Raw genomic sequence first — 12,150 nt, 5'->3', positions numbered from 1 at the left:
CGCCACCACGGTCTTCGGATTTTTGTTCTATTCGCTGACTGTCATGGCATGTTTGATATCTCCCTCCTGTCCATTTCAGACTCCTGTATCGACGATCTTGCGCATGTTGCGCGTCGACAGTAAGATCATTTTGTGAACTCAGGTAGTCTTTTCCAGTCTGAATCATTCCTCAGGCCTTGTACGTGCGGTCGGCGCACTCACACGGCGATCTCTTCAGCAGTTATTCACTATGCTTCTTAACGGGCTGTGTTTCTTTGTTCCACACTCCTCAACAGAGGTTGTAGACTCTGAAACAAGATCGCTCGACCAGATGATATATTTTTTGGCGGAGAACGAGTGCACCCTTCCCCTCAACCTCCCTGACATATCCACAAGCGATCTGGAAGCACCTAGCATCAAATGGCTGCTAGAGACATCTACGGATCCTGAAGTATTTCTCGCCGCTGTCAGCCTCGTTCCGCAAGTCGAATGGCCCCTGGATCTTGACATCTCAGACTTGCTGCCTCAGTTGTATCATAATTTCACAAGCTGTGTCGGCTTTCACGGGCAGGTCGTACCGGCGTTGGGGGAGAAGGCCTCTACTTGTATGATGGCTCTGATTCATCTATACCACAGACATATTCTTCAGGCATATCCTGACTGTGGTAAATTTGAATTTCTTAGCTGTTTGGGGGACCATTTCGCATTTATGCAGATTCGGGACATTTGTACCGCGGACCGTATGGTGCTTTCCACGACTATGAATCTTTGTCCTCCGAAACATAATCATTTTCCAGAGGAATTGGACCTATTCTACCCCCCGTCGGAGGCTTGTTCCGATTCTGTCCTGGGGTGGCTGTCGCATTCTCTTCCTTTCCATTTTATTACTAGGCCAGTGAATGCACACTGGGTGGTAGAAAAATTCGCTATACAAGTGATGTCGAAATTGCTACATTCTCCATCCTCTCCGTCGCCTCAAATCGTAGCCAATTGTATTCTTCTTGCTTGCGTCATGGTCGGGGTTCCGGTTGACAAGAAGGACGTAGTTCGGATTGATAAAAGGTGCTATTGATTCATTTGGTGGTTTTCTTGCCATTACTAACAGAGAGATTGTGTAGTTCTGGTCTGCCGAGACTCAGTGACTTCCTTTTGGCGCAGTTCCAAAAGGTGCTCTGTGCATGGGATGGAGGCGATCTCAACAAAGACAGCACAGGAGTCACACGCCGGGCATGGATCCTACTCAACGTTATTTGTAGCATGGTCAGGCGTCATTGTAGTCCTTCATCAAACATGCGGAACCTGGACTTGTGCAGGAAGATTTATTCACGAGCGAGGTCACCTGAACAAGAATGTCCCTGGTTTTCGTTAGCAGCTCTACGGAAGATGCTGGACTTAACGTTGATTGTTGCTGGCGTATCTCCGGACCCTGGCGAGGTGTGGATTGACCAGCGTTGGTGGGGGGGTGGTTCCGACCTGCCAGAAGACCTCGACTGGATGGTGGACTACCTCGACTACATTCAATCAGATCCAGATTACGATGACCACAAGACGGTGTATGACATACTTTTGCTACTGAGGACCATAGGAGCGAGCTGCATCCCCACCAAACAGCATGTGTTCGTCGAGAGGCTCATCGCCTGCATGGGTAGTACCATGCCTGACCATTTACGCTATGCCGCTCTTCGTGCTGCTCACAGTGCCCGAGAAAAAATCGCCTCGATTGATGTTATTGGTGATGCGGGCTTACGTGACATGGTTTTAACCAAGCTTTCCCCCGCTATCTTATCCGTGGTTTGTCCGCGACCAAGTGCTACTCCCGTCGATGATAGTTCTCACCGCTTTGATCATTATTCCCGCGACTTGTGCTATCTCCGTCTGGTCTTAGCCCTCGCGAGGAATCCCAACTGGCACCCTCATTTGTCTGGGGATCGCCATATAGATCGGTGCATTAGCATGATTGCAGAGCACTGCGAATCATCCGATGCCGACAGCGTGCTTCAGTCGGACCATCCCTATTACATAGCTGCTTTCCTCCTCCGAATCGCAGCTGAACAGACGTCTGTCACATCGCTCGATTCTGTCACAGAGCAGCAGTGGTGGGATGTAATGAGAAGTGCATGGTTCTGTGATTACGCGATTGAGGACATACACCCTTCCGAATTCCTCCCCATCCTCGCGGAAGGCACAAAGAAGCATATGCAAATTGCTTCGAAATCTAATCTTGAGTATCTCATCAAAAACATAGATCGTGTTCTCCAAAGTCGACAAGAGAATATGTATTCTCTTTTCAGAATTCCAGAAATGATAGATTCAGAGCAGGAAGAGGTTGCCACCGTTGCTGTGAAGGAGCTGAGGGGTGTAGCTAGCGATATGCTTGATAGGTTTAGTCAATAATGAGTAGTCCCCTAGTTATCACGGTGCTTGCGTGCAGTGCTAGGGGATGCAATGCGAGTGCGAGTGCAGGAGGGGATGAGTATCAAAACCTGTACGAATTCTATGTCGAATGTTTAGTTGATTCTGACTTGGGAGGCGTATATCAAGCGTGAAGAGCTGGCTTGAGATGCAAAGACTCCGGAAGACCAGCATGTAACTTTCGACCGGGGGAGAGGGCTTGTTCCATGCAGTTAAAACTCGGCACCGTCAGGGGCGAGCTTTTGCGCTCAGCTGCTCCAGTTACATCCCTTCATTGATATGCACATGAAGGCAAAGACGGGGCGACTGACCAAGCTTATGAAACAAGTACTGCGACTTCTTGATCGTCTTTACATCACGATCACCCTTCTTCATGATCAGCAGAGATGTAAGCACTGTATTTAAAACACCGAATTTGTCCGCCAGAAGCGAATCAGCGTCGTGCTCGTCTACCTCGTGCTCCACGCCATTCTACCCTTCGAGGATGATGCCATTTTTTATGAACCGTCTGCGTTTCTCTGGCGTAGGCTTCGCAGGCTCGGCCTCCGCTATCTGGGAATTATTGGCTCAACTTCGGCATCTGAGAGGCCGATTATGCTGTCGAAGCGTGTACACGAAGCTACAACATGTACGCATGAAGCTTGGAGGCGTTTCAGCAACTGCTGCAGAACGATGAGGGGAAACTTGTGGGATGCATATCGGGTCTGGAACCGCGACGAGGACTTCAGTAGTGAGTATGAGTGATACGTATCTCCATGACCGATTTCTCGAGGACGTCCTAGGACAGCAGCGTGACGAAATTTTCCGGGATTATTTCAGTCAACTTGTCGATGCTGCTTAGTGTGCGTTAGATAAGAATGATGATATACGGAGGCAAATGTTAGGCCCTGAGTTCTGTAAACACCACATTCATCAACTGTACCGCCAAAACAAACAAACGTTGAAACCTACACAACACTCAGGGGGGTCAAGACGCGCTTCGTCAGGCGCGACAGGGTCGGAGATAGATGTTTTCTAGACCGCCATCGTGACTCGCTTGCACTTCGTCTTGCGGTAGGGCTGTACGACGGGGAGGCATGGGAATGTAGTCCATATGACGGACCACATCTTTTCTTTCCTGAGACGGTTCCTTGAGAGCGAAGAAGCCTGTTGTTTGTCGGCTGGATGTCTAATGACAAGATCGCCCAAGAAGTGCTTGATAAATGTCAGGCCAATGTCATCCTTGCAAGTTGGATGACAATGAAGAACTCTGAAACTGTATGGGTGTGAGTGTATATTCTGCTACTCGCGTCCTCTCGCTTTTGCGTGGGATGTGAATCGTCTTTGGTAGTCGTGTCGAACGCGTTACGAAGGCGAAGGCTAAGACTGGCTGTAGTCTACACCCTAGTAGCGCGTGCGGCTCAATGGCCTCACTAGCTAGTGGAGGTCAGAAGGAACGTGATGACAACTTGAAGTGTTGAACCTGAGGATGACGGATTATGTAATCGTAGCGGCGCGAGCGCCAATCCCCGACTCTCGCAAGAAAACACAGACAAGATATGATTCACAGATATTTGTAACAACAATATAGTATAGGTCATTTATACAGTTTCGAGCGGCAGAATCGAGCCCAAGACAAAAAGACATCACCAGCGGAGTCAGTGAATATTAAGAACATCTATATGCTGATAAGGAGATCGAGCGACCCGTGGTATCCACTGCCGGTTGACTCGGCAATGTTTTCCGCTACGTTGTTCGAAAAACCGAACAGATATTCAGTAGACCAATTGTCTCGAAGCCACGCCCCCTCGACCCGCTGTCTCACTCAGTTGCGCTGGCAAAGTGGCAAGCTCCTTGCTCTTCTGCTCAGCACTCTTGCACGGCATCACATTCTCGAATCGATCATTGTGACGGTTCCGTCCGAGGTCACAACAATGTTGTGTTTGTTCGGGTCCCCATGGATGATGTCTAGCCTGCAGCATGGCATCGCGGCATCCCTGCAAGTCTTCAGGACCAGCCGATCGTCTGTGCAATTGTTCAACTAAGAACCCTATTACCCTGTCACCCTCGATGATATGCCCAAGGAATGCTGGGCCCACACCACACCCGATGATCGCTCGGTACGCTGCAGTTTCTTTGTCCATCTGTAGGATCTCAAAATCGAACGTAGAATTTTGGAGACCACCGGCCTCGAAGCGTACTGGACCACCCGAACGCGTGGGGGTCATGAATTTCACAAAGGGTAGTAAGAGGGCATCTACTCTGTTGGGATGCTGGCACGGCTCACGCACTTCTGGCAGTGTGGTGTTCATGAGCTTCATCACAAAAATCAAATCATCTTCCCTAACGTGTTATTTGTTTGTCTTTGGACTGCGGCCGTTCAGGAGGCATGGCAGAAACTGAATAAAATGGGTAGGTATAAGTGGGGTAGGCGACACAGCCAGTGATAGAACGATGGCGGAATAAGTACTCATCCAAATTGCTGAAAAAAAAATGCAAGAATGTCTGTCAGCTGAACGGCTCTCGCACTGAACATGCATACGCACTGGGATCTCTACCCACCATCCCGGCAAGCGCCCAATCTTCGACTCCAGGTAATGCACTTGACTGAGCGTGGGACAGGTAGCCTCGGGTTCTGTATCCCTCCACAATACTAACAACAGCACCTTTCCCGACGGCGTCAAACACTGTGGTAGGATATTATCCGAATCTCCAACCGCCTTGCCATCTGCGGTAGTGCAAACACGAAGACCGAGAGATAGCATGATGAAGGTAAGGGAATTCATGACGAAGAAGGTGTGGTCATCTGGTAGTATCTCGTCTGGCTGAACATGTTGGAAAGCAATGACACCCATGTCCCGAATTTCTTTCTTGGTAATAGGAAAACCAAATAGCTGACGATGGCTGCACGGGGCCCGGGAAGGCCTGACGAGAACGTACTGAGATATGTCCGAGCTGTATTTTGAGGGCACCCATTGCTCAGGGGTAGACGGTGCTTTTGAGTCAGTGATCTTTAGACAAAATGAGTGGCAGTACACGCTAAATAGATGTAAGTTGAAGAGACACTCACCTGAAGTTTTCTTAGACTTTCTTCCAGTTGGCCTGTAGTGGGGGGCATTTTCGAGGTGGGTTCAGAGAATCATTGAACGAATAATATGTTATACTTTGGTATACGCCCACGCCACGAATGTGGACCCTCGCAATTATTCTCGATGGGGTAAGAATCACGTGTGGGCGCTATTGGCGACGTCGAAAAGTGCGGCCGCGACGCTTGTCACAGTGGCCGACGCGACGCGTTCAAACTTTTTGAAATGATTGAACTGACTACAGGTCCTATCTTGTGCTCTTAGGCGGGTTCGAGCTGTTTATTTGTTCATTCGTATAACACTTATATAACAAACGAATTATACTCACATGTGCCTGCCATGCTTTCAGTGTATCTGCAAGTGTTTCGAGGAGAAAGCAAAAAGGCCACAGGTGGCACAGCGCCTACATCCACCACTGACTAAGCAAGCGCACATCTTCCCACACCCACATTTTCCCATACCCACGGGTCCGTTTGCAGAGAAATAGTCATTTCCTTACGACAAAACCCTCTTCCACTAAAGTGGAGTCGGGGATGGGATGCCGCCTACTCTTTCTCGCGCCCCATTCTACCATCTGAATGTTTCACTTACCGTTCCGTTCCTTGTCTGTTTCCAGTGATTCTGACATATGTCCTCGTCACCGTCGCTCCTTTGTATTCATGTGACACATTCTTTCCGAACCCTACAGTTATATCTGCCCCGAGTCTATACTATTCTCCCTATCCCTTGTTGCTTTGTCCCTAGTTCACCCGAAGGGCTCTAATGGCACCGAAACACGTACATTTAATACGAGCCAGACGGTCCAGACCCACGAATACCAGTTTTACTGTGTTATTGGACCGATAACACTCTTCCTAGCTGCACCGTTGCCTTCGAGCCGCATACGCTAAATTATCAACGCTACACCTTGTCACCATCGATGAGCTTGGCAGGCTTATCAGTAAACGGCGATCTACCCCAGCATTAAGTGCAGGAACGAGTCTACTCCTTCTAGTGTTTTACCGTCCCAATCTTTCCCTCGCGTTAACAACTCAGGTTCAAGATATCATGGAAGCAATTAGCGGTACAGCAGCTAATCGAAAAGTCAGTCTCTGCCAGTGCGCGACATCTGAATCATTATCGGATGTCATCGGTGCGCTGCGAAACATCGTCACGGTGAGTATCAAGTTTTTCAAGCACTAGTGTCTGAGAATAATGATAAACATTCGTTGCAGCTCACAGGTTCACGAGCCATCGTATGTCTATTCCGATTTACGGCATAACAGATGTGCCATGGTATTGACGATGATTAGATTCCAGATCTCGAAACCCCGTACTCCCGAAGTTTTCCGACTACGAACGGCCCTGTCATCGAGTTCAAAGACCTGAGTATCAGCGCCATCCTCAACGAACGTCAGCGGCAGTTGGATGCAGTATCGCATGACATTTCAGACCTGGAAACAGTCGTGGATAGTATCAAATATCTCACGCAGAAACTCGTCGAAAAGAAGGACAAGATCAACCAGTCCTTGAATTTGCACAAGCGACTGGTATCGGCTCTCTGGCGCTTGCCAACTGAAATCCTATCCCGAATATTTTCACAGTGTCTCTCGCAATTCCTCCAGGACATGCGGCCCGCAAAAAAAGATGATGCTCCCATTCTGATGACCAGAATATGCAAGCGGTGGAGGGAGGTTGCTGTGGGCGTGCCTGGTTTATGGCGCAGGATACAGTTCTGGGGCGGGGAAGTTCACAATGAAAGATGGCAGTCTGCAGCTTTCGGCTATGACTTATGGCTCAAGCGATCAAGAGGACTTCCGCTCTCGATGGGAGTCGCCTGCTATGACGCAGATGGCTCCTCCATCAAGCTACGAAGCTTTCTCCAGCCTTACATTAATCAAATCGTCTCTCTCTCTATCCTTGCTTTCCACCGCATCGACGCACCCGAACTTATGTTCAAAGACCTTCCAGCACTGCAGGAGCTGATCCTATCAGTGCACAAGCATTCTGAAATTCCACGCATTGCACAATCCATCTCGCCACTGTCGTCTACCATGCGCAGTCTCAGGGTTTCAACTCCGATGTTCAAACTCGAGGATTTTTCTCCTTTCACTCCGGTATTGACACACCTGACAAATATCGAGGTCGCTATAAACAGACTGGATATATTCCCCCACTTGCTCCGTCTGTGTCCCAACCTCTCCTCTGTAACGATTCGTTCAGGCTTCACCCAGCAAATGCAAATCATTGAACCCTTCACGCATACCAAACTGCGATCCTTGCGCATCGCTCTTAACCCTGGAGACAAGGTACTATACCGTGCTTCTCCCAAATTACCCCCTGTGGGCACAGCGCATTTTTCCGCCCTGTTCGACGCTCTATCATTCCCCAATTTACGCGTGCTTGAAGCTCGCTATATAGAAGCGCACGAATGCGAACTGTTCGAATGGCTCCCATCCCTCCATTCACAGCAGCTTGAAGGTTGCTATGCACAATCATGGCCTCACGCGGAGTTGAAGGCATTGCTGGAACGGTCAAATTGTACCCTGGAGAAACTGGTTCTCGGCCCTGGAGTGATGACGACAGATGAGCAGCGAGCGGAATATGTTGCGCTTATCCCTTCCCTCAAAGTAGTATCTCATGCGTCAAGATGACTTTGCTGCGTGGAGTTGTGCAAAGCTATACTTGCTATGTCGCTACTGTATGTTACTAGCCTCGTAGAGTGTTTCTCTTCGCAGGTTTACCCAAGCCATGAACTTATCCTTCGAGTGCGATGGACCAATCTTTGACCAATAACACCAGCCTGAGTATCTAGAAGGTGCGATTGTCTTTTTTCACAAGCCTGCAGCATCTCCGGTTATGGTCTTAAACACCTGCCATCCACACACATATAATTTACTGCCACGCGTGCGGACCGTAAGACAAACAATCTGACGCGCTGGGACTCGCCGCACTTGTTTCAGCACTGACCAGTGTCAGCGATCACAGCCTTGTCTTGTTGTCTTGTAAATCCTCTGGTAAAATACGAGTGCTCACCCTGAATGTATTCTTAGATCGAAACATACGATTTCACGTAAACTTGAAGCAGTGTGCATAGACTCTCAAATGAGTGCCTGGATGAAAGCATGATCATAGTGCCTTATGGCGCTGGATTCGTTCAACTATTCCACACAAAATATGCACACACATACACAAAGGATTTACACCCACAGAGTCGCGTACCGTTGCCGAGATGTATCAGGATGCTTTGGGATTAGCGTGACTTCCCGTTTTGGTAACACCGCACGACGACAAAATGCTCGAGCTCGCTGTCCTCAACAGCGAGCTCAAATAGTTGCCTAATCCTTCACCCTTTTCACTAGTTCTTTTGAGGGAAAAAAATCACCTGTAGCTTAACTATGCTTACTCTTGGACAACACAACCCTCCTTCCCCACCTCCTCCTCCCCCCACCCTGACCGCTTTTCTGGTATTTTCTGGACTCTAATTGCATACTTCTGGCTTTGTAGAAGTTCTAATATATTTATACAATAAATACATCATTAATTGAGCCCATAATAAGCCCCTCAGAGCGCCCAGTTTGAAATATGACAGGAATGGGTGAATATTGGAAGTATGGAAGATTTATGGTCAAAATAGCATTGTTACTTAGCTACAGTTGATTTTTTCCCTCAAAAGAACTAGTGAAAAGGGTGAAGGATTAGGCAACTATTTGAGCTCGCTGTTGAGGACAGCGAGCTCGAGCATTTTGTCGTCGTGCGGTGTTACCAAAACGGGAAGTCACACTAATCCCAAAGCATCCTGATACATCTCGGCAACGGTATGCGACTCTGTGGGTGTAAATCCTTTGTGTGTGTGTGTGCATATTTTGTGTGGAATAGTTGAACGGATCCAGCACCATAGTGCCTCCCTAAAAAGAAGAGGACATATATGTGGCCTTTTTCGTCAAGTGGATATGCAGAAGCTTGTCTTGTGCGCCACAGTGTGTGTGTCAGCGTTTTCAACTATCATTATCGCGCGTAGCTGCTCCCTGTTCTTGGATTCAGGCCCAAAAGCTCGCGCTCCAGCTACTGAACTCCCTACCGAGATTCTTTTGAGGATCTTTCGCTTGCAGCGCCCAGGATGACGAACTCATTATACCGCAGATCTCACGATCGTCACGCACCTAGGAGGAAGAAATGCTATATGGTGCCCAGGATGACGATCTTGTTATACCGCAGATTTTACGATCGTCACGCGTATTCAATATTCGATTACGCAAATACAAGGGTAGGATTTGCAGAACTTGTTTGATGTAACCCGTTGGATGAATACTTGAAGTGCATGTGTGAGTTTTCGCGCCCTGTCTGCACATTAGTCTATTCAAAATTAATCACTTTCCATTTCAAAAGCCGTGATGGGCCTGAGCCGAGCCGCGGCTTTGGCCTGGCTTTGGCTCACGGCTCGGCCTGAGGTTTTGCAAAGCCAAAGCCGCCCTAGGCCAGGCCAAAGCCGCGGCTTTCAGGCCAAGCCGGGCCGGCACATCACTATTGGGGAATGGGCATGTCCTAGGGACAAAATACCCGCGAGATGATGTGAACATGGTGAAACGAAGTATCTGGGGTAGGTGGTGGTGGTCTGCTGGCGAAGGTGACTCGCGATCAGAACCAGAGTCGATACTGGAGTCCAAGTCCTGCGAGTGTGAATCTTCGTTAGCAGAATTTTGTGAGGTGCGCCAATGCAGATAAGCATCTTGAAGGTAGATAGATTCTTGAAGGTAGATAGATTCTTGACGGCGTAGCCACGTAGTCATTTGAATAACATAGTCACGGCGATTGGACGCACGATATGCACGCTTGGCAAAATCTATGTGGAGGCGTTCTGGGAGCTCGGTGTTGAAACCGTCGGCACTCCCAAATAAACGGATAGAATTGGTGTAGTGTACCATGGAATGGATTTTTGGGATGTTGAAGTGCTCCCGCACACCGTGCTCGACAAAAATGTTCTTGTTGGCGTGGAACGACACCAGTGCAGCTTGCATGCGAGAGAGGGTTTCTTCGGTGTGGGACTGGTACTGGGCGTAGTAGGTAAAATCCAACACTCCACGCACAGCCGCTATAACTCTGTTGTCAACAGCACCTGCGATGACACACAGGAACACGTGCTCCAATTCTCGGTAGTCAGCTCCCGTCCATTGCTTGCGTTTCGAGATTCCTTTTTTGAAGTGCCGTAATCCTGCGTAGGAACTCATTGTCTTGAAACGTAAGTCGAGTTCGTCCTTGCCAATTATTTTCGTGCACCAGCTAACGAGATGGTCCTTGAACACACCTTTGTGCAGCTGGTGCAGGATGTCGGGTGTCATGCAGAGAAAGATGTCGTTGTGCGGGAGAGCGGCCCAAAAAGGTGAGTAAATTGCACGTAGCCCCAGCTCACTCTCGAACTGATCACTACTTATTTCACCCTCAGAGTGACGCCGTAAGTCTGTCATTGTCGTCTCTCGTCTCCGTGGCGCTGACTCTTTCAGATCTCCGCGGTTGTCACGCCCGACAGTGCATTTTGGGCACCTGTTCTCCATACAGCAGGCAACGAGGCATTGCTCCGGAAAGTCGGCAATGTATGCAGCTACAATGGGATGCATCCGCCTCACTTGATGGTCGGGGCAAGTCACTTCCACTCCGTTCTCACCCGCACTCACCAAAGGCTCTAGCACCTGAGCCATGCAGTAGTGGAATAACCGGTAATGTTCGACTGAACGAACATCTCACGTGAAGCACTCCAACTTGGATATCGGTAAGTACGCGATTAGGATGGCTGCGTGCTTCGACGGCTGACAGCGAATGTCTTTAGATATGTTGCCCAGTGTCAAGTACACGGGCCATACCTCCTGATCGCCACGGAACTGCGATAGGGAGGTCTTATCCGAGGCCAGGATCACTGGCGCTACCACCGCCCCTTTGGGTAATCTATGCTGTGAGAATGGACTTAGTGCGTTTTCCCCCTTGTTTAGACTGCACCTCAGCTTACCTGCATTTCCCACCACCAGTCCCCGGTCCACATGTCATCAAAAACGCGTGTCTTTCCCTCCTCGTCTGCAAAAACTTTCTCTGGTGCGTACGAGACGCAACAATCGAATTCTGGATTGCTCATCAACTCACGAATGCAGTCCACCGGGTCGCGTAACCACAATTCGAGGTCTTCTGTCTCCCGCTGCCCATCATTGGCAGTTCTATTCCCCACCACGCTGATCTTCTTCAGTTTCCATTTGGTCGCACAAGGGAGTTTGTCAATGGCTTTCAGCAGCGAATATTTGCTCGTAAATGATGTGTTCATGTGGCTAGTCTATGTCCCAGTCCATAATTTGTGAGTGTCTGATCAGTTTGAAGCGATAGCGTGAATCTGACTTACAATTGGCAGTTTCAGGAATTCATCTATCACTATGTGTCCAACACGCGAGACCAGCCATTTGACCAACCCCCACTCCTCATCATCTGCAAATGGTGCCCAAGGTTCTAGGCCCTGAGCCTCTTGCTGGGCCCGGATGTCCTGGAACATGGTTTCTGCTTGCCCAAGTGTTTGTGCGACTTGCCCAGGGTACGACTGGATGAAGCGCATCCATGTTCGTTCTTCATCTTCCACCTCTTCAAGCCCAACATACTGATCGCCTGGTCTTTGCAGGGGTCTTTCATCAGGTACTCCATCATCAATGTCCCAAACTCCATCAATGTCCATAGGATCTCC

The 12,150-nt window shown here is 49.1% G+C and overlaps 3 protein-coding genes across 3 annotated transcripts; 1 reads left to right on the top strand and 2 right to left on the bottom strand.

Annotated features, from left to right (window-relative positions):
* Positions 1-3,982: 3,982 nt before the first annotated feature.
* DEU56DRAFT_271782 (uncharacterized protein) lies at positions 3,983-5,035 on the bottom strand. The gene is made up of 2 exons (XM_041345402.1): positions 4,917-5,035; positions 3,983-4,852 (listed from the first exon to the last, which is right to left on the bottom strand). The coding sequence occupies exon 2, from the start codon at positions 4,689-4,691 to the stop codon at positions 4,146-4,148; it is 546 nt and encodes a 181-aa protein (XP_041210047.1). The 5' UTR covers positions 4,692-4,852; positions 4,917-5,035; the 3' UTR covers positions 3,983-4,145.
* A 1,317-nt stretch (positions 5,036-6,352) lies between these two features.
* On the top strand, positions 6,353-8,110 carry DEU56DRAFT_271765 (uncharacterized protein). The gene is made up of 3 exons (XM_041345401.1): positions 6,353-6,611; positions 6,671-6,691; positions 6,749-8,110. Exons 1-3 carry the CDS (start codon positions 6,504-6,506, stop codon positions 8,087-8,089), a joined length of 1,470 nt encoding a protein of 489 aa, XP_041210046.1. The 5' UTR covers positions 6,353-6,503; the 3' UTR covers positions 8,090-8,110.
* Positions 8,111-9,817: 1,707 nt separating this feature from the next.
* Positions 9,818-11,964, bottom strand: DEU56DRAFT_940482 (uncharacterized protein; the record flags this gene model as incomplete). Its single annotated transcript, XM_041358893.1, has 6 exons — positions 9,818-9,980; positions 10,068-10,486; positions 10,523-11,102; positions 11,178-11,380; positions 11,437-11,751; positions 11,818-11,964. The coding sequence occupies 6 exons, from the start codon at positions 11,962-11,964 to the stop codon at positions 9,818-9,820; spliced, it is 1,827 nt and encodes a 608-aa protein (XP_041210045.1).
* Between the last annotated feature and the right edge of the window lie 186 nt (positions 11,965-12,150).

Source organism: Suillus clintonianus, assembly GCF_016758775.1.
Source record: "Suillus clintonianus strain FC179 chromosome Unknown DEU56scaffold_24, whole genome shotgun sequence".
Taxonomy (NCBI): domain Eukaryota; kingdom Fungi; phylum Basidiomycota; class Agaricomycetes; order Boletales; family Suillaceae; genus Suillus; species Suillus clintonianus.
The sequence above is the reverse complement of the archived record's forward strand: the minus strand, read 5'-3'. Positions and strand labels throughout refer to the sequence as shown.

Bases quoted from the DNA above. Each gene is read 5' to 3' on its own strand.
- DEU56DRAFT_271782 (XM_041345402.1), bottom strand. From the start codon at position 4,691: ATGAAGCTCATGAACACCACACTGCCAGAAGTGCGTGAGCCGTGCCAG.
- DEU56DRAFT_271765 (XM_041345401.1), top strand. From the start codon at position 6,504: ATGGAAGCAATTAGCGGTACAGCAGCTAATCGAAAAGTCAGTCTCTGC. The intron at 6,612-6,670 runs GTGAGTATCAAG...CATTCGTTGCAG, and splicing joins CGCTGCGAAACATCGTCACG to CTCACAGGTTCACGAGCCAT. The intron at 6,692-6,748 runs GTATGTCTATTC...GACGATGATTAG, and splicing joins TCACAGGTTCACGAGCCATC to ATTCCAGATCTCGAAACCCC.